Source organism: Amblyomma americanum, chromosome 6, assembly GCF_052857255.1.
Source record: "Amblyomma americanum isolate KBUSLIRL-KWMA chromosome 6, ASM5285725v1, whole genome shotgun sequence".
NCBI lineage: Eukaryota > Metazoa > Arthropoda > Arachnida > Ixodida > Ixodidae > Amblyomma > Amblyomma americanum.
Genome location: NC_135502.1, coordinates 193,292,105 through 193,319,412, shown reverse-complemented (window position 1 = coordinate 193,319,412; position 27,308 = coordinate 193,292,105). Strand labels below are relative to the sequence as shown.

The 27,308-nt window shown below is 52.0% G+C and overlaps 1 protein-coding gene across 1 annotated transcript in view; it reads right to left on the bottom strand.

The window, feature by feature from the left end:
• The window catches only part of LOC144095668 (uncharacterized), a 144,065-nt gene extending 126,525 nt beyond the window's left edge, over nucleotides 1-17,540 (bottom strand). The window contains exon 1 of the mRNA XM_077629338.1: nucleotides 16,687-17,540. Within this exon, the coding sequence (XP_077485464.1) occupies nucleotides 16,687-17,540 (854 nt within the window). The remainder of the gene's footprint in view (nucleotides 1-16,686) is intronic.
• Nucleotides 17,541-27,308: the final 9,768 nt, after the last annotated feature.

Genomic DNA, 27,308 nt, shown 5'->3' with positions numbered 1-27,308 from the left:
CTCCTGCTGTAATTACAGGAATAGGTGTTCTTTTAGGCCAGCTGTTCATGCGGTGCTGTCCTGCTGCCAGTGCCTCCTTCGACACCGTGTACGCTGGCTTTTATAGGCAGATCCAATGAACAGGTCTTGGAATCGAGATGCGTCGAATCAGTGTGGTATCATAACCCAGATGCGGTAGTCAGCACATTTGAAGATCCCGGAGCGATATGGGTCCTACTGTAATAACAGGAATAGGTGTTCTTTAAGGCTAGCTGTTCATGCGGTGCTGTCCTGCTGCCAGTGTGTCCTTCGACACCGTGCACGCTGGCTTTTGTAGACATATCTACTGATCACAGCTCTTGGGATGGAGATGCCTCAAAGGAGTATGGTTTCTTAACCTTGATGCGGTAGTCAGCATACTTCAAGGTCCCTGAGCGATACGGCTCCTACTGTAATAACAGGAATAGGTATTCTTTTAGGCCAGCTGTCCATGCGGTGCTGTCCTGCTGCCAGTGTGTCCTTCGAGTCCGTGAACTCTGGCTTTTGTAGGCAGATCCCCTGATGACAGCTCTTGGGGTGGAGATGCGTCGAAGCGGTGGGGTATCATAACCCAGATGCGGTAGTCAGCACACTTGAAGATCCCGGAGCGATACGGCTCCTACTGTAATAACAGGAGTAGATTTTCTTTGAGGCCCGCTGCTTATGCGGAGCTGCCCTGCTGCCAGTGGGTCCTTCGAGACCGTGCACGCTGGCTTTTGTAGGCACATCTACTGATGACGGCTCTTGGAGTGGAGATGCGTCGAAACAATGTGGTATCATAACCCAGATGCGGTAGTCAGCACACTTGAAGATCGCGGAGCGATATGACTCCTACTGTAATAACAGGAATAGGTGTTCTTTTAGGCCAGCTGTTCATGCGGTGCTGTCCTGCTGCCAGTGTGTCCTTCGACTCTGTGCACGCTGGCTTTTGTAGGCAGATGTACTGATGACAGCTCTTGGGGTGGAGATGCGTCGAAGCATTGTGGTATCATAACCCAGATGCGGTAGCCAGAACATTTGAAGATCCCGGAGCGATACGGCTCCTACTGTAATAACAGGAGTAGATTTTCTTTTAGGCCCGCTGCTTATGCGGAGCTGCCCTGCTGCCAGTGGGTCCTTCGAGACCGTGCACGCTGGCTTTTGTATGCAGATCCACTGATGACAGCTCTTGGGGTGGAGATGCGTCAAAGCAGTGGGGTATCATAACCCAGATGCGGTAGTCAGCACACTTGAAGATCCCTTAGCGATACAGGACCTACTGTAATAATAGTAGATTTTCTCTTAAGCCAGCTGCGTATGCGGTGCTGTCCTTCTGCCAGTGGGTCCTTCGTGGCCGTGCACGCAGGCTTTTGTAGGCAGTACCACTGATGACAGCTCTTGGGGTGGAGATGCGTCGAAACAGTGGTATCATAACCCAGTTGCGGTAGTCAGCACACTTGAAGATCCTGGTGCGACACGGCTCCGACTGTAATAACAGGAGTAGATTTTCTTTTAGGCCAGCTGATTATGCGGAGCTGCCCTGCTGCCAGTGTGTCCTTCGAGAGCGTGCATGCTGGCTTTTATAGCAGATCCACGGAACAGTTCTTAGGGTGGAGATGCGACGAAGCAGTGTGGTCTCATAACCCCGATGCCGTAGTCAGCACACTCGAAGATCCCGGAGCGATATGGCTCCTGCTGTAATTACAGGAATAGGTGTTCTTTTAGGCCAGCTGTCCATGCGGTGCTGTCCTGCTGCCAGTGTGTCCTTCGACACTGTGCACGCTGGCTTTTGTAGGCAGATGTACTGATGACAGCTCTTTGGGTGGAGATGCGTCCAAGCATTGTGGTATCATAACCCAGATGCGGTAGCCAGAACACTTGAAGATCCCGGAGCGATACGGCTCCTACTGTAATAACAGGAGTAGATTTTCTTTTAGGCCCGCTGCTTATGCGGAGCTGCCCTGCTGCCAGTGGGTCCTTCGAGACCGTGCACGCTGGCTTTTGTAGGCACATCTACTGATGACGGCTCTTGGAGTGGAGATGCGTCGAAACAATGTGGTATCATAACCCAGATGCGGTAGTCAGCACACTTGAAGATCCCGGAGCGATATGACTCCTACTGTAATAACAGGAATAGGTGTTCTTTTAGGCCAGCTGTTCATGCGGTGCTGTCCTGCTGCCAGTGTGTCCTTCGACTCTGTGCACGCTGGCTTTTGTAGGCAGATGTACTGATGACAGCTCTTGGGGTGGAGATGCGTCGAAGCATTGTGGTATCATAACCCAGATGCGGTAGCCAGAACACTTGAAGATCCCGGAGCGATACGGCTCCTACTGTATTAACAGGAGTAGATTTTCTTTTAGGCCCGCTGCTTATGCGGAGCTGCCCTGCTGCCAGTGGGTCCTTCGAGACCGTGCACGCTGGCATTTGTATGCAGATCTGCTGATGACAGCTCTTGGGTCGGAGATGCGTCGAAGCAGTGTGGTGTCATAACTCAAATGCGGTAGTCAGCTTAGATCCCAGAGCGATACGGCTCCTACTCTAATAAAAGGAGTAGACGTTTCTTTTAGGCCAGCTGCGTAAGCGGTGCTGCCCTGCTGCCAGTGGGTCCTTCGAAACCGTGCACGCTGGCTTTTGTAGGCAGATCCACTGATGACAGCTCTTGGGGTGGAGATGCGTCAAAGCAGTGGGGTATCATAACCCAGATGCGGTAGTCAGCACACTTGAAGATCCCTTAGCGATACAGGACCTACTGTAATAATAGTAGATTTTCTCTTAAGCCAGCTGCGTATGCGGTGCTGTCCTTCTGCCAGTGGGTCCTTCGTGGCCGTGCACGCAGGCTTTTGTAGGCAGAACCACTGATGACAGCTCTTGGGGTGGAGATGCATCGAAACAGTGGTATCATAACCCAGTTGCGGTAGTCAGCACACTTGAAGATCCTGGTGCGACACGGCTCCGACTGTAATAACATTAGTAGATTTTCTTTTAGGCCAGCTGATTATGCGGAGCTGCCCTGCTGCCAGTGTGTCCTTCAAAAGCGTGCATGCTGGCTTTTATAGCAGATCCACGGAACAGTTCTTAGGGTGGAGATGCGACGAAGCAGTGTGGTCTCATAACCCCGATGCCGTAGTCAGCACACTCGAAGATCCCGGAGCGATATGGCTCCTGCTGTAATTACAGGAATAGGTGTTCTTTTAGGCCAGCTGTTCATGCGGTGCTGTCCTGCTGCCAGTGTCTCCTTCGACAACGTGCACGCTTAATTTTGTAGGCAGATCTACTGATGACAGCTCTTGGGGTTGAGATGCGTCGAAGCAGTGTGTTATCATAACCCAGATGCGGTAGTCCTGCAGTCTTGAAGATCCCGGAGCGATAAGGCTAATATGTAATAACAGGATATCTTTTGCCAGCTGATCATGCGGTGCTGCCCTGCTGCAAGTGTGTCCTTCGAGGCAGTGCACGCTGGCGTTTATAGGCAGATCCACTGAACAGATCTTGGGGTCAAGATGAGTCGAATCAGTGTGGTATCATAACTCAGATGCGGTAGTCAGCACACTTGAAGATCCCGGAGCGATATGGCTTCTACTGTAATAACAGAAATAGGTGTTCTTTTAGGCCAGCTGTTCATGCGGTGCTGTCCTGCTGCCAGTGTGTCCTTCGATACCGCGCATGCGGGGCTTTTATAGCAGATCCACGGAACAGTTCTTAGGGTGGAGATGCGACGAAGCAGTGTGGTCTCATAACCCCGATGCCGTAGTCAGCACACTCGAAGATCCCGGAGCGATATGGCTCCTGCTGTAATTAAAGGAATAGGTGTTCTTTTAGGCCAGCTGTTCATGCGGTGCTGTCCTGCTGCCAGTGCCTCCTTCGACACCGTGTACGCTGGCTTTTATAGGCAGATCCAATGAACAGGTCTTGGAATCGAGATGCGTCGAATCAGTGTGGTATCACAACCCAGATGCGGTAGTCAGCACACTTGAAGATCCCGGAGCGATATGGCTCCTACTGTAATAACAGGAATAGGTGTTCTTTTAGGCCAGCTGTTCATGCGGTGCTGTCCTGCTGCCAGTGTGTCCTTCGACAACGTGCACGCTGGCTTTTGTAGACAGATCTACTGATCACAGCTCTTGGGGTGGAAGGACCTCGAAGGAGTATGGTTTCTTAACCCTGATGCGGTAGTCAGCATGTTTGAAGATCCCGGAGCGATATGGCTCCTACTGTAATAACAGGAATAGGTGTTCTTTTAGGCCAGCATTTCATGCGGTGCTGTCCGGCTGCCAGTGTTTTTTCTTCGACCCCGTGCACGCTGGCTTTTATAGGCAGATCCACTGAACAAATCTTGGGGTCGAGATGCGTCGAATCAGTGTGGTATCATAACCCAGATGCGGTAGTCAGCACATTTGAAGATCCCGGAGCGATATGGCTCCTACTGTAATAACAGGAATAGGTGTTCTTTAAGGCTAGCTGTTCATGCGGTGCTGTCCTGCTGCCAGTGTGTCCTTCGACACCGTGCACGCTGGCTTTTGTAGACAGATCTACTGATCACAGCTCTTGGGATGGAGATGCCTCGAAGGAGTATGGTTTCTTAACCTTGATGCGGTAGTCAGCATACTTCAAGGTCCCTGAGCGATACGGCTCCTACTGTAATAACAGGAATAGGTATTCGTTTAGGCCAGCTGTCCATGCGGTGCTGTCCTGCTGCCAGTGTGTCCTTCGATTCCGTGAACGCTGGCTTTTGTAGGCAGATCCCCTGATGACAGCTCTTGGGGTGGAGATGCGTCGAAGCAGTGGGGTATCATAACCTAGATGCGGTAGTCAGCACACTTGAAGATCCCGGAGCGATACGGCTCCTACTGTAATAACAGAAGTAGATTTTCTTTGAGGCCCGCTGCTTATGCGGAGCTACCCTGCTGCCAGTGGGTCCTTCGAGACCGTGCACGCTGGCTTTTGTAGGCACATCTACTGATGACGGCTCTTGGAGTGGAGATGCGTCGAAACAATGTGGTATCATAACCCAGATGCAGTAGTCAGCACACTTGAAGATCCCGGAGCGATATGACTCCTACTGTAATAACAGCAATAGGTGTTCTTTTAGGCCAGCTGTTCATGCGGTGCTGTCCTGCTGCCAGTGTGTCCTTCGACTCTGTGCACGCTGGCTTTTGTAGGTAGATGTACTGATGACAGCTCTTGGGGTGGAGATGCGTCGAAGCATTGTGGTATCATAACCCAGATGCGGTAGCCAGAACACTTGAAGATCCCGGAGCGATACGGCTCCTACTGTAATAACAGGAGTAGATTTTCTTTTAGGCCCGCTGCTTATGCGGAGCTGCCCTGCTGCCAGTGGGTCCTTCGAGACCGTGCATGCTGGCTTTTGTATGCAGATCTGCTGATGACAGCTCTTGGGTCGGAGTTGCGTCGAAGCAGTGTGGTGTCATAACTCAAATGCGGTAGTCAGCTTAGATCCCAGAGCGATACGGCTCCTACTCTAATAACAGGAGTAGACGTTTCTTTTAGGCCAGCTGCGTAAGCGGTGCTGCCCTGCTGCCAGTGGGTCCTTCGAAACCGTGCACGCTGGCTTTTGTAGGCAGATCCACTGATGACAGCTCTTGGGGTGGAGATGCGTCGAAGCAGTGGGGTATCATAACCCAGATGCGGTAGTCAGCACACTTGAAGATCCCTTAGCGATACAGTACCTACTGTAATAATAGTAGATATTCTCTTAAGCCAGCTGCATATGCGGTGCTGTCCTTCTGCCAGTGGGTCCTTCGTGGCCGTGCACGCAGGCTTTTGTAGGCAGAACCACTGATGACAGCTCTTGGGGTGGAGATGCGTCGAAACAGTGGTATCATAACCCAGTTGCGGTAGTCAGCACACTTGAAGATCCTGGTGCGATACGGCTCCGACTGTAATAACAGGAGTAGATTTTCTTTTAGGCCAGCTGATTATGCGGAGCTGCCCTGCTGCCAGTGTGTCCTTCGAGAGCGTGCATGCTGGCTTTTATAGCAGATCCACGGAACAGTTCTTAGGGTGGAGATGCGACGAAGCAGTGTGGTCTCATAACCCCGATGCCGTAGTCAGCACACTCGAAGATCCCGGAGCGATATGGCTCCTGCTGTAATTACAGGAATAGGTGTTCTTTTTAGGCCAGCTGTTCATGCGGTGCTGTCCTGCTGCCAGTGTCTCCTTCGACACCGTGTACGCTGGCTTTTATAGGCAGATCCAATGAACCGGTCTTGGAATCGAGATGCGTCGAATCAGTGTGGTATCACAACCCAGATGCGGTAGTCAGCACACTTGAAGATCCCGGAGCGATATGGCTCCTACTGTAATAACAGGAATAGGTGTTCTTTTAGGCCAGCTGTTCATGCGGTGCTGTCCTGCTGCCAGTGTGTCCTTCGACAACGTGCACGCTTAATTTTGTAGGCAGATCTACTAATGACAGCTCTTGGGGTTGAGATGCGTCGAAGCAGTGTGTTATCATAACACAGATGCGGTAGTCCTGCAGTCTTGAAGATCCCGGAGCGATAAGGCTAATATGTAATAACAGGATATCTTTTGCCAGCTGATCATGCGGTGCTGCCCTGCTGCAAGTGTGTCCTTCGAGGCAGTGCACGCTGGCTTTTATAGGCAGATCCACTGAACAGATCTTGGGGTCAAGATGAGTCGAATCAGTGTGGTATCATAACTCAGATGCGGTAGTCAGCACACTTGAAGATCCCGGAGCGATATGGCTTCTACTGTAATAACAGGAATAGGTGTTCTTTTAGGCCAGCTGTTCATGCGGTGCTGTCCTGCTGCCAGTGTGTCCTTCGATACCGCGCATGCTGGCTTTTATAGCAGATCCACGGAACAGTTCTTAGGGTGGAGATGCGACGAAGCAGTGCGGTCTCATAACCCCGGTGCCGTAGTCAGCACACTTGAAGATCCCGGAGCGATACGGCTCCTACTGTAATAACAGGAGTGGATTTTCTTTTAGGCCACTGCGTATCCCGTGCTGCCCTGTTGGCAGTGTGTCCTTCGAGACCATGCACGCTGGCTTTTGTAGGCAGATCCACTGAAGAGATCTTGGGGACAAAATGAGTCGAATCAGTGTGGTATAATAACCCAGATGCGGTTGTCAGCACAATTGAAGATCCCGGAGCGATATGGCTCCTACTGTAATAACAGGAATAAGTGTTCTTTTAGGCTAGCTGTTCATGCGGTACTGTCCTGCTGAAAGTGTGTCCTTCGACACCGTGCACGCTGGCTTTTGTAGACAGATCTACTGATCACAGCTCTTGGGGTGGAAGGACCTCGAATGAGTATGGTTTCTTAACCCTGATGCGGTAGTCAGCATGTTTGAAGATCCCGGAGCGATATGGCTCCTACTGTAATAACAGGAATAGGTGTTCTTTTAGGCCAGCTTTTCATGCGGTGCTGTCCGGCTGCCAGTGTGTCCTTCGACACCGTGCACGCTGGCTTTTATAGGCACATCCACTGAACAAATCTTGGGGTCGAGATGCGTCGAATCAGTGTGGTATCATAACCCAGATGCGGTAGTCAGCACATTTGAAGAACCCGGAGCGATATGGCTCCTACTGTAATAGCAGGAATAGGTGTTCTTTAAGGCTAGCTGTTCATGCGGTGCTGTCCTGCTGCCAATGTGTCCTTCGACACCGTGCACGTTGGCTTTTGTAGACAGATCTACTGATCACAGCTCTTGGGATGGGGATACCTCGAAGGAGTATGGTTTCTTAACCTTGATGCGGTAGTCAGCATACTTCAAGGTCCCTGAGCGATACGGCTCCTACTGTAATAACAGGAATAGGTATTCTTTTAGGCCAGCTGTCCATGCGGTGCTGTCCTGCTGCCAGTGTGTCCTTCGAGTCCGTGAACGCTGGCTTTTGTAGGCAGATCCACTGATGACAGCTCTTGGGGTGGAGATGCGTCGAAGCAGTGGGGTATCATAACCCAGATGCGGTAGTCAGCACACTTGAAGATCCGGGAGCGATACGGCTCCTACTGTAATAACAGGAGTAGATTTTCTTTTAGGCCCGCTGCTTATGCGGAGCTGCCCTGCTGCCAGTGGGTCCTTCGAGACCGTGCACGCTGGCTTTTGTAGGCACATCTACTGATGACGGCTCTTGGAGTGGAGATGCGTCGAAACAATGTGGTATCATAACCCAGATGCGGTAGTCAGCACACTTGAAGATCCCGGAGCGATATGACTCCTACTGTAATAACAGGAATAGGTGTTCTTTTAGGCCAGCTGTTCATGCGGTGCTGTCCTGCTGCCAGTGTGTCCTTCGACTCTGTGCACGCTGGCTTTTGTAGGCAGATGTACTGATGACAGCTCTTGGGGTGGAGATGCGTCGAAGCATTGTGGTATCATAACCCAGATGCGGTAGCCAGAACACTTGAAGATCCCGGAGCGATACGGCTCCTACTGTAATAACAGGAGAAGATTTTCTTTTAGGCCCGCTGCTTATACGGAGCTGCCCTGCTGCCAGTGGGTCCTTCGAGACCGTGCACGCTGGCTTTTGTATGCAGATCTGCTGATGACAGCTCTTGGGTCGGAGATGCGTCGAAGCAGTGTGGTGTCATAACTCAAATGCGGTAGTCAGCTTAGATCCCAGAGCGATACGGCTCCTACTCTCATAACAGGAGTAGACGTTTCTTTTAGGCCAGCTGCGTAAGCGGTGCTGCCCTGCTGCCAGTGGGTCCTTCGAAACCGTGCACGCTGGCTTTTGTAGGCAGATCCACTGATGACAGCTCTTGGGGTGGAGATGCGTCGAAGCAGTGGGGTATCATAACCCAGATGCGGTAGTCAGCACACTTGAAGATCCTGGTGCGATACGGCTCCGACTGTAATAACAGGAGTAGATTTTCTTTTAGGCCAGCTGCTTATGCGGAGCTGCCCTGCTGCCAGTGTGTCCTTCGAGAGCGTGCATGCTGGCTTTTATAGCAGATCCACGGAACAGTTCTTAGGGTGGAGATGCGACGAAGCAGTGTGGGCTCATAACCCCGATGCCGTAGTCAGCACACTCGAAGATCCCGGAGCGATATGGCTCCTGCTGTAATTACAGGAATAGGTGTTCTTTTAGGCCAGCTGTTCATGCGGTGCTGTCCTGCTGCCAGTGTCTCCTTCGACAACGTGCACGCTTAATTTTGTAGGCAGATCTACTGATGACAGCTCTTGGGGTTGAGATGCGTCGAAGCAGTGTGTTATCATAACCCAGATGCGGTAGTCCTGCAGTCTTGAAGATCCCGGAGCGATAAGGCTAATATGTAATAACAGGATATCTTTGCCAGCTGATCATGCGGTGCTGCCCTGCTGCAAGTGTGTCCTTCGAGGCAGTGCACGCTGGCTTTTATAGGCAGATCCACTGAACAGATCTTGGGGTCAAGATGAGTCGAATCAGTGTGGTATCATAACTCGGATGCGGTAGTCAGCACACTTGAAGATCCCGGAGCGATATGGCTTCTACTGTAATAACAGGAATAGGTGTTCTTTTAGGCCAGCTGTTCATGCGGTGCTGTCCTGCTGCCAGTGTGTCATTCGATACCGCGCATGCTGGCTTTTATAGCAGATCCATGGAACAGTTCTTAGGGTGGAGATGCGACGAAGCAGTGTGGTCTCATAACCCCGATGCCGTAGTCAGCACACTTGAAGATCCCGGAGCGATACGGCTCCTACTGTAATAACAGGAGTAGATTTTCCTTGAGGCCCGCTGCTTATGCGGAGCTACCCTGTTGCCAGTGGGTCCTTCGAGACCGCCACGCTGGCTTTTGTAGGCACATCTACTGATGACGGCTCTTGGAGTGGAGATGCGTCGAAACAATGTGGTATCATAACCCAGATGCGGTAGTCAGCACACTTGAAGATCCCGGAGCGATATGACTCCTACTGTTATAACAGGAATAGGTGTTCTTTTAGGCCAGCTGTTCATGCGGTGCTGTCCTGCTGACAGTGTGTCCTTCGACTCTGTGCACGCTGGCTTTTGTAGGCAGATGTACTGATGACAGCTCTTGGGGTGGAGATGCGTCGAAGCATTGTGGTATCATAACCCAGATGCGGTAGCCAGAACACTTGAAGATCCCGGAGCGATACGGCTCCTACTGTAATAACAGGAGTAGATTTTCTTTTAGGCCCGCTGCTTATGCGGAGCTGCCCTGCTGCCAGTGGGTCCTTCGAGACCGTGCACGCTGGCTTTTGTATGCAGATCTGCTGATGACAGCTCTTGGGTCGGAGATGCGTCGAAGCAGTGTGGTGTCATAACTCAAATGCGGTAGTCAGCTTAGATCCCAGAGCGATACGGCTCCTACTCTAATAACAGGAGTAGACGTTTCTTTTAGGCCAGCTGCGTAAGCAGGGCTGCCCTGCTGCCAGTGGGTCCTTCGAAACCGTGCACGCTGGCTTTTGTAGGCAGATCCACTGATGACAGCTCTTGGGGTGGAGATGCGTCGAAGCAGTGGGGTATCATAACCCAGATGCGGTAGTCAGCACACTTGAAGATCCCTTAGCGATACACGACCTACTGTAATAATAGTAGATTTTCTCTTAAGCCAGCTGCGTATGCGGTGCTGTCCTTCTGCCAGTGGGTCCTTCGTGGCCGTGCACGCAGGCTTTTGTAGGCAGAACCACTGATGACAGCTCTTGGGGTGGAGATGCGTCGAAACAGTGGTATCATAACCCAGTTGCGGTAGTCAGCACACTTGAAGATCCCGGAGCGATACGGCTCCTACTGTAATAACAGGAGTAGATTTTCTTTTAGGCCCGCTGCTTATGCGGAGCTGCCCTGCTGCCAGTGGGTCCTTCGAGACCGTGCACGCTGGCTTTTGTAGGCACATCTACTGATGACAGCTCTGGGGGTGGAGATGCGTCGAAGCATTGTGGTATCATAACCCAGATGCGGTAGCCAGAACACTTGAAGATCCCGGAGCGATACGGCTCCTACTGTAATAACAGGAGTAGATTTTCTTTTAGGCCCGCTGCTTATGCGGAGCTGCCCTGCTGCCAGTGGGTCCTTCGAGACCGTGCACGCTGGCTTTTGTATGCAGATCTGCTGATGACAGCTCATGGGTCGGAGATGCGTCGAAGCAGTGTGGTGTCATAACTCAAATGCGGTAGTCAGCTTAGATCCCAGAGCGATACGGCTCCTACTCTAATAACAGGAGTAGACGTTTCTTTTAGGCCAGCTGCGTAAGCGGTGCTGCCCTGCTGCCAGTGGGTCCTTCGAAACCGTGCACGCTGGCTTTTGTAGGCAGATCCACTGATGACAGCTCTTGGGGTGGAGATGCGTCGAAGCAGTGGGGTATCATAACCCAGATGCGGTAGTCAGCACACTTGAAGATCCCTTAGCGATACAGGACCTACTGTAATAATAGTAGATTTTCTCTTAAGCCAGCTGCGTATGCGGTGCTGTCCTTCTGCCAGTGGGTCCTTCGTGGCCGTGCACGCAGGCTTTTGTAGGCAGAACCACTGATGACAGCTCTTGGGGTGGAGATGCGTCGAAACAGTGGTATCATAACCCAGTTGCGGTAGTCAGCACACTTGAAGATCCCGGAGCGATACGGCTCCTACTGTAATAACAGGAGTAGATTTTCTTTTAGGCCCGCTGCTTATGCGGAGCTGCCCTGCTGCCAGTGGGTCCTTCGAGACCGTGCACGCTGGCTTTTGTAGGCACATCTACTGATGACAGCTCTTGGGGTGGAGATGCGTCGAAGCATTGTGGTATCATAACCCAGATGCGGTAGCCAGAACACTTGAAGATCCCGGAGCGATACGGCTCCTACTGTAATAACAGGAGTAGATTTTCTTTTAGGCCCGCTGCTTATGCGGAGCTGCCCTGCTGCCAGTGGGTCCTTCGAGACCGTGCACGCTGGCTTTTGTATGCAGATCTGCTGATGACAGCTCATGGGTCGGAGATGCGTCGAAGCAGTGTGGTGTCATAACTCAAATGCGGTAGTCAGCTTAGATCCCAGAGCGATACGGCTCCTACTCTAATAACAGGAGTAGACGTTTCTTTTAGGCCAGCTGCGTAAGCGGTGCTGCCCTGCTGCCAGTGTGTCCTTCGAGAGCGTGCATGCTGGCTTTTATAGCAGATCCACGGAACAGTTCTTAGGGTGGAGATGCGACGAAGCAGTGTGGTCTCATAACCCCGATGCCGTAGTCAGCACACTTGAAGATCCCGGAGCGATATGGCTCCTGCTGTAATTGCAGGAATAGGTGTTCTTTTAGGCCAGCTGTTCATGCGGTGCTGTCCTGCTGCCAGTGTCTCCTTCGACACCGTGTACGCTGGCTTTTATAGGCAGATCCAATGAACAGGTCTTGGAATCGAGATGCGTCGAATCAGTGTGGTATCACAACCCAGATGCGGTAGTCAGCACACTTGAAGAACCCGGAGCGATACGGCTCCTACTGTAATAACAGGAATAGGTGTTCTTTTAGGCCAGCTGTTCATGCGGTGCTGTCCTGCTGCCAGTGTGTCCTTCGACAACGTGCACGCTTAATTTTGTAGGCAGATCTACTGATGACAGCTCTTGGGGTTGAGATGCGTCGAAGCAGTGTGTTATCATAACCCAGATGCGGTAGTCCTGCAGTCATCATCATCATCATCATCATCATTTATTTTCCCTTAAGGACCCCTAGTTGGGGCATTACATAAGGGGGGAGCAAAAATACGAAATCACAAACAATAGGAACATTTGAAATATAACAGTGAAGAAGGCAAAACAATTGTTAAAAGAGCATTGAAAAATGAAAAAGGGAACAATCACAGGTGCACTGTGGCCATCACGCTATATATACAGGAAGAAAACGGGAAAACTGATTAGCAGACTAGGGTTCAAAAATGTAACATGTGCAGAGGTGGTACTGAAAATTGTCGGGCATTACACTGTAAGTGCGCTAACGAAAAAGATGAGTTAAAAGCAGGGTTTTGAATTTATTTGCATCGCGCTCAGTTACAACGGCATCAGGCAGCTCATTCCACAGTTCAATGGCGGATGGCAGGAAGGATTTTTGGAAGGCATTGGTGGAACCATGTAAGCGCTGTAGGCTCAGGCTGTTAAAAAGACGACGAGATGTTCTATTGGGAGGGAGTAGAAATGTGCAGTGCAATTGAGGAAAACTGTAGTATAACTTGTGGAAAAGGCAGAGTTGGGAAATTTTACGGCGAAAAGACAGTGGCGGTATGTCAAGCGATGATTTTATGCCAGAAACACTGGTTCTGCGATCGTAACATGAAGTAATAAATCGGGCTGAACGACTTTGTACTGATTCTAATGCTTCAATTAGGTATGACTGGTGCGGGTTCCAAATGGGTGAGGCATATTCTAGTTTAGTACGAATGAATGTTTCATAAGCGAGTTTGCGGATGAATGGAGGGGACACGGCTAGGTACCTTCTCAGTCTGTTGAGCGATTTTGAACTTTCAGCTACTATGTTTAAAATATGCTCGGACCATGAAAGTTTGCTAGTGATTGTTATTCCTAGGTACCGGTAGGACTCGACTTGTGTTAGGGGGATTGACCTTAAAGAATACTGGTAATCTAAGCTATTGCGTTTACGTGATACTGTCATGTACTTGCATTTTGAAACGTTTAACGTCATCAGCCACCGGGTACACCAGTTGGTTATTTCGTTGAGGTCATTTTGGAGGAGGACTTGATCGTTGTTAGATGATATGCGTCGATACAGAATGCAGTCGTCTGCGAATAGGCGAATTGACGATGATATGTTGCAAGGAAGGTCGTTAATAAATACCAAAAAAAGAAGATGGCCGAGCACAGAGCCCTGAGGAACACCCGAAATGACGTTTGTAGCTGAAGAATGGTGGTTGTCTATTACAGTGCGTTGCGAACGGTTAGAGAGGAAACAGTGGATCCACGATAAAACCAGCGGGTCAAGATGAAGGCTCGAAAGTTTGGCCATGAGGCGACGATGGGGTACGCAGTCAAATGCTTTAGAAAAGTCCAGATAAATTACCTCAGTTTGAAAGCCGGAGTCGAGATTAAGGTGAAGGTCTGTTGTGAATTCGAATAGCTGTGTTTCGCATGAAAGGCCTCGACGGAAACCGTGCTGATTCGGAAAGAAAAAAGAATTGGCGTCAAGGTGTGATGCAATGGCTGAATACAGTACATGTTCTAGCAGTTTGCAAGAGATGCACGTCAAAGAAATGGGGCGGTAATTCGAAGTGTCAGAACGGCTGCCAGATTTGTGTACAGGGGTTACGGTGCTATTTTTCTAGTCACTTGGAATTGATGTTGTGGCGATAGACTGATTGAAAATTATCTGTAAAATCAAACTGGAAACCAGTTTGGTACCTTTTAGAATTTTAGGCGATATGTTGTCAGGGCCTGGACTGCTACAGATCTTAAGGTTATCTATTAGTTTCGCTATGCCTTCAGGTGTGATTGTGACCGGCTGCATTTCGGAGTAGTTAAAACACGGTTGGAAGGGAACGTCGGAAGTGGGTTCATGAGTGAATACAGAAGCGAAATACGAATTCATGACTTCAGCGCACTGGTCAACTGGTACATGCGAGCCATCAGAATGGGTCAATGACATGTGTGGCGGGCAGCGTTTCGGGGTTAATATGCTCCAAAAGTTTTGCGGTTTGTCGCGTAGAATAGTTAGAAGGTCTTGGTGGAAGAACTTTCGTTTGGAGCGCTTCAATTGGCCCGTGTATTCACGTAGCGCTTTAAAGTAGGAAGACCACTTCTGGGGAGAATTCGCTTGCTTAGCTTCCCGAAAAGTAGGCTTTTTTCTTCTGGCTAGTTTTCGCAATGAATTAGAAAACCAAGGCTTGCTGGCATCCCCTCGAATGCGCACCAGGGGAACGAACCTGTCGATGAGAGACAGTATTTTGTGTTTGAATAAGGACCAATTTTGTTCAACTGTTCTATAATTAGCGAGGCGACTAAAATGTTGAAGAAAGACATCTAGTTCTGTATTTATCTTGTTAAAATTGGCTTTGTTGTAGTCCCTGATGTACTTGGTTTCAGGTTGGCGATGTTGTAACGTAATGGAGAGGTCGAATAAGAGAATGTTGAGATCGCTTACGCCCTTTATGCTTTGAACAGACTTAATTAATTCGGGATTAGAGACGAGAATCAAATCCAAAATGTTAGAACCACGAGTTGGCACAGTGACCATCTGAGTGAAGTTGAACGTGAGAGCAAGGTCGACAAAGTTTTTTGTTAGGGTGGATTTAGCAATGAAATTATTCCAGTCTATATCAGGGAAATTGAAGTCGCCGGACAATAAGTAGGTCGCACGTGGAAAGCGGGAATGCAAGTTTAAAATGACTGAGTGAAGTTCATCAACGAAAGAATTATCGCAGTCGGGTGCGCGGTAGCAAGAAATAAGTATTAGCGCGTTAGCCGGGAGTGAAACATGAAGGCAAATGATTTCGTGATGACAGTTAGTTGCTATGCGCTGACAGACAAGTCTGGGATTCATAAATACCAAAACGCCTCCTCCTCGACGCCCTACACGGTGAAGCCTATGGATGGTGTAAGTGACGACATTACTGAGAAGTTCGTGGTCCTGAATATCTGGGCTAAGCCATGATTCAGTCATTATTGCGATGTCAGTATCGTTATCTTCAAGAAAGGTTTCCAGTGCTTCCTTTTTGCATATGTAACTGCGAACGTTTGAGAGCATGATAGATACTGTGTTAACAGTTGGCGCTTTTTGAGGGTTATGGCTGTGATGAGGTGCGTGTGAAACAGTTGAAACACGTGCGCATTTGGATGGCTATGACAGTTCGACGACTGAATCGGACTCAGCTTTGTAGATGAACTGTTTGTTATTCATGACCAGTTTATCATAACGGATCTTAAACTTGGATTCATACTGGGATGCGTATAAGTAAAGTTTTTTTCTAGCTAGACGCACTCGCGCTGATAAGTCTTCTCTAATGGAAAAAGACGTGTCCTTCAATTCTGATGATGCGGCAAGGATTTTGGATTTATCTTTGAAGCGTAGAAATTTTACGATAATGGGACGATTCTTGGATGCCTGAAAACGGCCCAACCTGTGTGCTCTTTCGATGTCGTCAGCTGTGATGGCGATGTTTAGTTTCTCCGATAAAAAAGTAACAATGTGTGTTTCAGACTGAGCCCATGTTTCATTGTTGGAATCTTGAATTCCAAAGAATAGCAAATTTGATCGCCGCAGACGACTTTCCGCATCTTCGCACTTTTCCGTAAGTGTTCTGATTTCAGATGTCAGCTTGGCAACGTCGCCATGTGAGCTAAGGGATGTATTCGGCTCTGCGGCCTGAATCTTTTCTACTGTTTTTTCGAGGGTGTCAACGCGGGAGGAAAGGCCATTGACGAGACTTTCTATGTTATTCTGTGCAGCACGAATTAATGCTATTTCACTGAGTATTGTGCACTGGGTTGACTCAAGGCGCGACAGAGTTTGCGATATTTGTTCAAGAGAAGTAGACGTATCGCTGTTTGCAGGTCCGGGGTTTAGTTCCACGTCACCCGACATGATGAGTAGGAACGAAAGGTCAAAGTATGATTGGCAGTGGGAACAAAGTAGGTGGTACATATGTTTACGTACACAGTTGCGCAGCTCAATGGGGCACGACACCGCGAGCAAAAAAGGATCGTTTGTGCGTACACAAGTGGCGTTTGCCATGTAACTAACCTGGAAAAACAATGACGAGTGTTTGGCCATGTTCGTCGCGGTGCCGTGCCCCAACTGGCCGTAGAACGGTGGCGCCTGAAGTAGTCGCGGCGGGTTGGCCGCACAGGAGGTAGCACCAGGTTGCCAGACGAAGGAGTTTGTTCCGGCTAGGGATGGCGGAAGATTGCCGTCTGTGGGTCTGTTTTTGCTGGCTGAAGGCGGCGTTTGTACCGGCTCGTGAGGCTGAAGCAGCAGTGGCTCTTTTGGATGGGCGTCGCGCGAGGGTGCGGCTATGGTCCACAGCAGGGCTACCTGGAAAAACAATGACGAGTGTTTGACCATGTTCGTCGCGGTGCCGTGCCCCAACTGGCCGTAGAACGGTGGCGCCTGAAGTAGTCGCGGCGGGTTGGCCGCACAGGAGGTAGCACCAGGTTGCCAGACGAAGGAGTTTGTTCCGGCTAGGGATGGCGGAAGATTGCCGTCTGTGGGTCTGTTTTTGCTGGCTGAAGGCGGCGTTTGTACCGGCTCGTGAGGCTGAAGCAGCAGTGGCTCTTTTGGATGGGCGTCGCGCGAGGGTGCGGCTATGGTCCACAGCAGGGCTACCTGGAAAAACAATGACGAGTGTTTGACCATGTTCGTCGCGGTGCCGTGCCAGAACTGGCCGTAGAACGGTGGCGCCTGAAGTAGTCGCGGCGGGTTGGCCGCACAGGAGGTAGCACCAGGTTGCCAGACGAAGGAGTTTGTTCCGGCTAGGGATGGCGGAAGATTGCCGTCTGTGGGTCTGTTTTTGCTGGCTGAAGGCGGCGTTTGTACCGGCTCGTGAGGCTGAAGCAGCAGTGGCTCTTTTGGATGGGCGTCGCGCGAGGGTGTGGCTATGGTCCACAGCAGGGCTACCTGGAAAAACAATGACGAGTGTTTGACCATGTTCGTCGCGGTGCCGGAGCGGTAAGGCTAATATGTAATAACAGGATATCTTTTGCCAGCTGATCATGCGGTGCTGCTCTGCTGCAAGTGTGTCCTTTGAGGCAGTGCACGCTGGCTTTTATAGGCAGATCCACGGAACAGATCTTGAGGTGTAGATGCGCCGAAGCAGTGCGGTCTCATAACCCCGATGCCGTAGTCAGCACACTTGAAGATCCCGGAGCGATACGGCTCCTACTGTAATAACAGGAGTGGATTTTCTTTTAGGCCACTGTGTATCCCGTGCTGCCCTGTTGGCAGTGTGTCCTTCGAGAGCGTGCACGCTGGCTTTTGTAGGCAGATCCACTGAACAGATCTTGGGGACAAAATGAGTCGAATCAGTTTGGTATAATAACCGAGATGCGGTTGTCAGCACTGTGATGACCCCCATAATGCGCAGGTCCACACGGGACGGAGAGGCAGAGACACCGTATGGCTCAGTTTAAACAAACAGATATGTTCAATAATTATACATGATTAAGATTCAGAGGCTGGGGCGTCCGAGCTTACGTGCCGAGGACTTCATGGGGGCGATGGAGTGGCTCCGGAGTTGGGCTCGAGCGGTTGCTGGCAGAAGCTGCACGCCGTCGGGCTTCGGCGCTGAAGGCCCTCTTGGCGAACGATGTCGTCCTGAGCGTTGTCTTCCGTACTGTTTGTCCATTTTTATATCCTCTTCTCCACACTCCCTAGGGTGAGGACGCCCACGCCGGAGGGGAAAGAGGGGGGGCTAGGGCTTTCACTTGGGCGCACACACATACCACCGCACTTATCGTCTCGCTCTCCTCACGTGTTGAGTCCGAGGGAAAGAAGGTTGTCTTCGCGGTAGCGCATAGCGTCGGCTGTGGTACGGCGCGCTCTGGCCCGCTGACAGTTCCCGCGGGTCACCGGCCTCCATTCTTCATCCATCAACTGACACTCGCTCCTCAAGGTAAGGCGCGCTCTGGATCGCTGACAGTTCCCTTGTCCTGGAATGTGCTCGGGAGGGCCGCCCCTGGAACCGCCACGCCAATTGGGGAGGATAAAGCCTGTTTCCCCGCGGCGGCGGCATTCGAATTGGCTCGCGCTCTCCGCTAGGCCGGCTCTCTGTGTTTGCGCCCCGAGGGCGGGGCCCCTCGACGCCTGGGGCTGCCTTCTCGGGCCTCCTCAATGCGGTCCTGGCTGCCCGCTTGCGGTTTTTTCGCCGCTTTTTGCGGTCCTGCCGCTTTTTGCCCTGCGCGGCCCTTGGCTGCCGCTCCTGCCTGCGCCGGCTGTGAAGAGGAGAAAGAAGTCCCTCTCTCGGTCCTCGGCGCTCTGCTGCGGCCTTGGGCTCTCTGCGAGCTTTCGCGGCGCCTTCTGCGGCACCGGTTTTCGTTGCGGCGCTACCTGCGGTCGTCTCTTTCGCGGTCCGGGACTTTGTTCCGGGCCCGACTGCCTGCCGCCGCGGTTCCTGCCCTGGTTTGCGGCCTGGTTTCCTGCGCCGGCCTTCTGCTGCGGGGCCTGCAGGTGGGCGTTTAGCGCTTCGGCTCACCGCGGTTTTCGACCGCGCCGGCTCCCTTTTTTGGGACGCCGGCGTTTTTTCATCGCTTTGCGCGGAGCCCGGACTTTGGCTCGCGCTCTGGGGCCTTGCCCTTGCGGGCCCTGCGCCTTTCCTCGCATTGTTCCGGTGGTGGTCGGGGCTCGCCTCGGTTGCTGCCAATGCCATGAGCGCTTCGCGCTCTCCTCCTTCTGCGTCGCCCCCTCGGGCGAATTCACCTCATGTCGTAGTTCATCGGCTCTCCCTGGACGCGACCATCGACCCGGGCGTTGCGACCGACTCCTCAAGGTCACCTTTCTCCGAGACCGGGGACGCTCTTCTGGCGGCGTTACCGGACCAGGTTGCGGCCGCGCAGCTTCCTGCTGCGTCTCGGTCAGTCTCCGGCCCTTCTGCTGAGGCGGCGGCGTCATCTTCGGGGGCTGCCCCGGGCTCCCCACGACCTCGAGCCCCGGGTTTGTCTGCGGGCCCACTCCCGGCGTCGCTCGTTTCAGGTCTGGCCTGCGATGCGCCGCGGCCCCCGCCCGCTGTTTCGCCTGGTGCTGGGGCTGCCTCTGAGGACGCCGCGGCTCGCTTGGACCTGGCATTCTCGGTCCTCCCCGACTTCGAGGCGGTGACGCGCCTACAAGAGCGCCTCACGAACTTCTTGAACCTGGACAAGAATAAGATACCTGTCCAGGCCCGCACCCATATTTCCCAGCTCTTTAGGGAGCTGGTGCTTCGATGTGCGGACTACCGCGCCCTGGCCTCGGACGCCCGCGGACGCGCCGAGGTCCTTCGGGCGATGTGGTCGGCTGAACGGAGGGAGTGTTCGGACGCCAGGGCTCGGGCGTTTGCTGCGGAGGCGCGCCTTGCGGTGCCTGCCTCGCCCCTCGTGCGTCCGGTTCCTGTGGAGGCTTCGCGGCCTCACACGTTTGCGGACGTCCTGCGTGGCTCTTCCTCCCGGGAGCCTGCTGCGTCACCTCCTGCGGCGTCTCCCTCTCCCCTGCGGCAAGTCCCCACACCTCACATCGCTTTCCTTTCCTCCGCGCCCGAGGCGAACGTCTCGCCTCGTGACCTCATTGCGACGCTCAAGGCAAATATTGTTCCTGAGGACGCGAGTATCGGCCCCGTCACTTTGCGCCAGACGAATGCGGGTGTAACGGTTCTGGCTCGAGATCGCCAGACAGTAGATAATTTGCGCGCCGCAGTCCAACAAAACGAGACGACGCGAGCAGTCATGTCGATTAGGGTCGCGGAGCGGCGCAAACCGCAGATACGGGTTTATGGAGTTGACCCGGATGTTCCAGACGACGCGGTTCTCGAACACATAGCCGCGAAAAATCCCGCCCGCCAAATCGATCCTCGCACTGCGCGCCGTCGGCACACATTTCGGCAGAGGGACGGTGCCAAAACACACATCATTTCGCTAGACCCTCCTACTTTCCGGCGCGTCATGGCTAAGGGTCAGGTGGTGATTGGATGGTCCTCGACCTCTGTTGCCGAGGACTTACACGTCCCCATGTGTACCTTCTGTGCGACCTACGGACATTCGCGTCGCGGTTGTCCCTTATCTGCCAACCCCGATCGCGCGGTGTGCACAAAGTGTGCCGGCGATCACGCCGCCGCGACCTGTTCGGTTCGTGCGGGGGACGCGGCCGTTGCCTGTGCGGAGTGTAGGAGGGTCGGCCGTGAAGGTGACCCGCATCCTGCGGGTGCGGCTAGTTGTCCCCTTTTGAGGGAGCGCGTGGCGAGGCTGCGTGCCAGAACCGATTATGGCACTTAGCCTTTCTTCTTGCTCTGCGCTCGGGTGGGGAGCGGCGCACCTTTTTTCTTTTTTTCTTTTCACACTTCCCTGCTGGGCTTTTCTGCCCAGCGGTCGTGCCTGTCTTTGTTTTTTCATGCGTTTCCTTTTTCCTTTTCGGTAGGGTGTTCTCTGTTTTCTTTTGCCAAACTGCGCTATTTCCAAGTTCGCCTGTTTTTCGTAGTCATTTAATCTTTCCTTTTTATTTCGCCTTCCCTGCTGTTCTATCCTGTCGCATCTCTATGCTCCTTTTGTGCGCTAGCTCCCCGCCCTTTCCTTTTATTCAGTTATTATTTTTCCTTCACTCGCCTTTCCTTATATTGTCTTATTTTCTTCTTGTTTGTGCCTCCTTTGGGCCCTTTCCTTTTTATTCTGCGTTCCTCGCTGTTCTATCCTGTTGCATTTTTTTGCTCTTTTTGTGCGCTGTCTACCCACCCGTTCCTTTTAATCGGTTCGCATTTTTCTTTTACTTGCCTTTCCTTAATTTGACTTATTTTCTTATAGTTTGCGCCTCCTTTGCGCTCTTTCCTTTTAATTATGCGTTCCCCGCTGTTCTGTCCTGTCGCATTTCTATGCTCGTTTTGTGCGCTGTCTCCCCGCACGCCGCTCCTTTTATTCTGTTACTATTTTCTTCTCCTCGCCACGTCGCTTCCCTTCTTCATTGCTTTTCGGCCCTGTTGCCTTTCCTTCTTTTGACCTTTTTGCACACAGTTTGCGCCTCCTTTGTGCGCCTGCAGTGTCCTATTTCCTTTTTGTTTTTTCATTCGGTTTTTTCGCTTTTTATTCGTTTTTCTTTTAATAATGGCTAGCCATTTCTCGTTCTCTTTCATACAAGCCAACCTCGATCACTGCAGGCGCGCAAATGGTGCCCTTGTCGCCCGATTAGAGGAGGGAGGATTTGATTTGGCCATCCTTTCAGATCCCTATGTCAGGGACGGCAGCATTGCTTCTGTTCCCCGCGAATGGGCGTGCTTTGCCGCTTCCGACGGTCCGCGCTGTGCGGTTTTGTCTCGCCGTCCCCGCTTCGATCTTTTCCCGATCTATGTCTCCTCTCGCGTAGTGGCACTTAGTTGCACAGCTTCGTCCGGCTCTTTTCTTTTGGTCAGCATTTATGCGCCGCCGCACTCCCCAATGGCCCCTGTTTTAGCCGAAATCTCGCATGTTTTCTTGCTCGCGCCCAACACACCGGCTGTGGTGGCTGGAGATTTCAACGCGAAACACGAAGTTTGGGGTCCGGGGATGTGCGACGCGCGGGGCAGCGAGCTGTTGCGCTTTGCCACTGGAAACGACCTCCTAGTCCTTAACGACCCTGCCTCCCCACCCACCTACACTACAAAGTATACGGACAGCTGGATAGATGTTACACTGGCCAGTCCAGCTTTAGCGCTCGGTGCCTTTAGTTGGACTGTTGCAACCACCAAGACGTTTTCCGAACACCAACACATTGAGGTCCGTGTGGGGTTGGGGGATGTGCCTAGCGAGCGAGTTTTGACGGGTCGGGGTCTCTCTCGTGTCGTCGCTTCTCTGCACGGTTCCCGTTTCTTTTCCGCTGTTCTTGGCGCCGATTTTCGTTCGCCGCGCGCTTTAGACCTTGTGGTGGACCGCTTTCACGCACTTTACGATCAGATGCGCAGGCGCCATTCATCGGCGCTTCGTCCCCACCAGTCCGCACGCGGTGCGGTTCAGTGGTGGACGCCAGAATTGCAGTTAGAGCGAAAGCGCGTTCGTGCTCTGCGCCGCCGGTACCAGCGGGCGCGCCATCCCTTTGTCCGCGCTGTTAACCGCGTGACTTTTAGTGCGGCTCTGGCAGATTTTCGGAATCGCGTTGCGGCGGCGCGGGAGGCGGCGGCGCGGGATCTTGCGAGAGAGGCGACACTTCACAACTGGTACGGCCGGCCCTTTCAGCGGGCTTTTGGCCGTCTTCGCGGGCCGCCCATCTTGCCTCCCGTTTTGAGACAGGATGGCACCTTGACGGAGTCCGTGTTGGAGTCTGCCAGGGTACTTTTGGGCGAGCAAGTGTCCAGCGATGCCACCGACGAGGACACGCCTGCGCATGTGGCGGTGCGCGCCGTTGCTGCTCGGCCCGATTTGGGCGGTCCTGACGATGTGCCGTTCTCGTTTGGCGAGGTCGAGATGGCGATTTCCCTCGTCCGGATGGGGACGGCATCTGGTCTGGATCAGATCGGCCCTCGCGCGCTCCGTGCACTGTGGGCCTGTTTTCCAAATTTTTTTCTTATTTCTCTATAACAGTGCACTGCGCCTCGGCCACTTTCCCCGAATCTGGCGGAGGGGGAGAATCATTTTCCTCCTCAAGCCCGGAAGACCGCCCGAGGCGGCGACGTCTTATAGGCCAATTGTGATTAATTCTGCCGTGGGGAAGATCCTCGAGCGGTTGCTCTTTAATCGCATTTATCATTTTCTTGCCCGTTGCGGACTGCACCACGAGGCACAATTCGGTTTCACGAGAGGACGGGGGGCTGTTCAGGCCCTGCACGTTCTCGTCTCTAAATTGCGCGAATTGAGGGACGCCGGCCTGCACGTGCTGCTAATTTCCATTGATTTTCAGGGAGCTTTTGACAGCGTTTGGCACCCGCTGGTCCTGAGTTCGCTCGGTGACTGGGGGTGTCCGAGAAATCTCTGCGCGCTGCTCCGGTCGTTTCTATCTGACCGTGAGGTGGTGTACCGCTCTTTTGCGGGCGACGCGGTTGCGCGTCCCACCTTGGGCAGTCCGCAGGGATCCCCGCTGTCTCCCCTGCTGTGGAATGTTGTAGCGCGTGGCCTTTTGGCGGTGCCTATGCCGGAGGGTGTGTCGCTCCAGGCGTATGCGGACGACGTCGTCGTCGTTGTGCCTGGTTCCAATAGAAAGGAGCTCGAGCGTTTGGCGGACGATGCTCTCGGCCGAGTCGCTGCATGGGCGAGGGGTGCGCGTATCACCATCTCGCGAGAGAAGACGGTGTGCGTTTTTTTTTCTCCTCCTAGGAGGGGAATGGGAAACACAATGCCAGCAGTCCGCCTTGACGGTGTTCGCCTGCCTTTCAGGTCCGCTGTCAAGGTGTTGGGCGTCGTCTTCGACCGCACCCTTTCTTTCATTCCCCATGCAGAGAGGCTCAAGGAGCGTGCTGAGACGCTCTCCGCCCGCCTGGCGACTTTCTTGCGGATTAGCGGCACGCCGCCGCCTGCCCGTCTGAGGGTGCTTTACCGCCAGGTCGTGCTCCCCACGCTTGCGTACGCTTCGCCCGTCTGGTGGACTGAGCGTCCCCATTCGGGTCTTTGCGCCCGCCTTGTGTCTGTGCAGCGGTCCCCGCTTTTGGTGTTGGCGGGGGCTTATTCCACAACGAGTACGCGGGCGTTGCAGATCCTTCTGCACGCCCCGCCTTTAGCGATCGAACTCGATAGACTAAACGCGGAATTCGACCTCTTTTCCCGTGGGCGCGACGTCGCTTTTGGGACGAGGACGTTTCGCGCTGTCGAGGTTCAGCAACCGTTCGACGTCTCCACACGGCATCCATCGGAGGTTGTGGCTTTTCAGCACCGTCGTTTGGACGTGGGGGCGGCGGCGGCTTTGGCGTTGTCGCCGGCGCACCACGTTTATACTGATGGTGCTTACACCTCCGTAGCTGCGGGCGCCGCTTTTGTGGCGTTCGACCCGCGTGGCCGCCTCCGGGCGGTCGGCCGTTTTCGGGTTGAAGGTGCGTCGGGTCCATACTGGCCAGAGGTTGTGGCGTTTGAGGAGGCGGTGCAGTATGTCCGTTCCCTTCCGTGAACGGTGCCGGTGCACTTTTATACAGATTCTTTGTCTTTGCTTTCGGCCCTTGCCGTTTTAAAAACAACAGTATCGGAAATCGACCGAATTAAGGTCGCACTGACGTCGGTGGCGGAGCGCAGGCCGCTTGCTCTGTTTCATGTCCCGGCGCACGCTGGTGTTCTAGGAAACGAATTAGCAGACATTGTGGCTTCGCGAGCGAGTCGCTCCCCTCGTGTGCGACAAGTGTTTCGCTCGCGCGCGAGTGTTCGCCATATTTTCCATGCGGTGGTAAGATCAAAGTGGGCAGTATGGTGGAGAGAGAATCACGAGGGGACTGGCATATTTACTTGGGTTCCGGATGCCCTATCCCTGCCCGACTCTTTTCCACCACCGCGTCCCCTCGTGACACTTATTACTGGCCACGGTCGCTTCCCCGCTTATCTACACAGATTTGGTCTCGCGGCATCTTCTCAATGCCCTTGCGGTGCCCCTGTACGGGACGTCCCACATTATTTGACTAATTGTCCTCTAACACGCACGTTAGTGGCACGATTGCCCTCACCACCTCGGGACAACCAACCTACAGTTTCCCACTGGCGTGGTTGGTTAGAGGACCGCCGATCTTGTGCCCTACTATTACAAATCGTGGCCACAGTTAGCCAGGCTCTACCGAACTATGTGCGAGGTAGACTATAATTTTTTTTTTACTCCTCTTCATTTTATTTTTGTCTCTTCCCTCTTTACCTCTACATCTCCTGTTCTTTCCTTCTTTGCCTACTTTGATTGTTTCCTTTATGCTTTGGTATCACTGTTCATGCATTAGTTTTTTTTTTTACTCTGTGTGTGTCTTGCACATTTTTCATTTATTCCTGTATTTTGAAGCCGCCTCTTTGCACCAGCACACTGTTTTCTTATGCTTTTGTTTTGTTTTCGCATTGTAATAGCGCTGGTTCACGAGGCCCCTTCCGTCTTTCGCTTTAGTTTTTTATTTTTTTTAGGCTCCATCTGAGCATTTTCTACTGCTCGTGCGCTATTATTATTATTATTATTATTTTTATTTTTTTTCTGTAGTTTTTTCTCCTTTTTTGCCTTCTTTGCGTGAAAACAGTTCTTAACGCATTGTGTTTTTATTTATTGTTTTTTTTATATGCATTTGTAGTGTCGGCTGCAGCTGCGCACTCTCTCCTGCGTGCGCAGACACTAGGCGCAGTCTTTTATTATGTGTCTATTTTTGCACCTCACTTTATCGAGGGTGCGTCTGAGAGGCGTCCTGTTTTATTTCGTTTTTTTTTCTCTTTTTTTTTCTATTCTAGCTTTTCGAATACTGTTCTCCAGTGCACATCAGTGACTGTGTGCACTGTTTTTTGTATTATTAAACATTTTTGTGCCTCACTTTATCGAGGGCGCGTCTGAGAGGCGCCCTCGCTTAGTTCGTTTCTTTTTTTTCTTTCCTTTCTATTCTTTCTTTTTGAGTACTGTTATGCAGTGCACATCAGTGCCTGTGTGCACTGTTCTTTTTGTGCTGTGCATCTATGCGGTGCACTTTTTGCTGGGGTTTCGTGGCTTCTCGGAGGGGCCCTTCTGGCCACATGAGGTGGACATTTTCGTGTCCGCCCCTTCGGGGGCCATGTGCCTCAGTTTTAATGGTTTTTTTTTGGAGTGTGTGTGAATGTGTTTTCTTTCTATATCTTTCCTTATTTTTTCTTTATCTCATTTTCTTATTTTCTTGTTGCTGTTTTTTTTAGGTATCTTTGAAAGTGTTTTCTAGTATGTGTGTTTTTGTGTGCTTTGCCGTTTTTCTTTTGAGTGAATGTGTTTCCATTTCAGATTTTTTGTCTTTTTCATTTTCTGTCCTGTCGGGGCAGATTTTGTGTGCACTTTTCTCTTTTTTCTTGTGTATCTTCTTTCCCTCCTTTTTCAGATCATCCTGACACACTTCCTGCTGCCCGAGTCCCTGTCATCTGCTTTGTTCGTTCATTCTCATCATTTTATTTATTTATTTTTTTTCTTTTTCGTGTGTGTGTGTTTACATGTTCTTTTTTCATTCTGGGCACCATCATATTTTTATTAAAACTTTATTCATCAATAAATCAGCTCGCGCGGGGATTTTATCATCCCTCTGTGCTCGTTGCGCCCTTAGGACACCATCGCGTCTACCGTGCCCACCATTTTATTTTTTCAATTGGCTTTTATACCAAATTACTTCTTTGGCCATTTCGGCCCTGTTCGTTTTTCTTTGATTGGTTTAAGCCTGGTGATGCTCTGCAGGTACAGGCTACTTCTCATTCCACTTTATTTTTGCTGTTACTTTTCTGATTTTAGCCGGGAATGAGACTCCGATTGGGGCTTAAACCCCTTCGTTCTGGTCGTCACTCAAAGAGCATGGCTGGGTAATTGATGATGCTGCTGTCATCTGGGTCTCCGTCTACGCCGCGCCGTCAAACGCGGAACCTCGTAGCACACACAAGGAATGTCACACTCGCTCACCCTCCAGAAGAATGTTCTCCGAACATTTGAGTCCCTGCAGCTCCCCTTGTCGTTCTGAATCGCCTCGCACAGTGCGTCCGACAAAACACTTTTCGCTGCACTCAACACCACTGCACAACACCATATGCCTCCGCTGTCATAACTGGCGTCTCCAGGGGCAGCACTGATCTTCTTTTACAGATAAACATGAAACTCAGCACCCAAGCC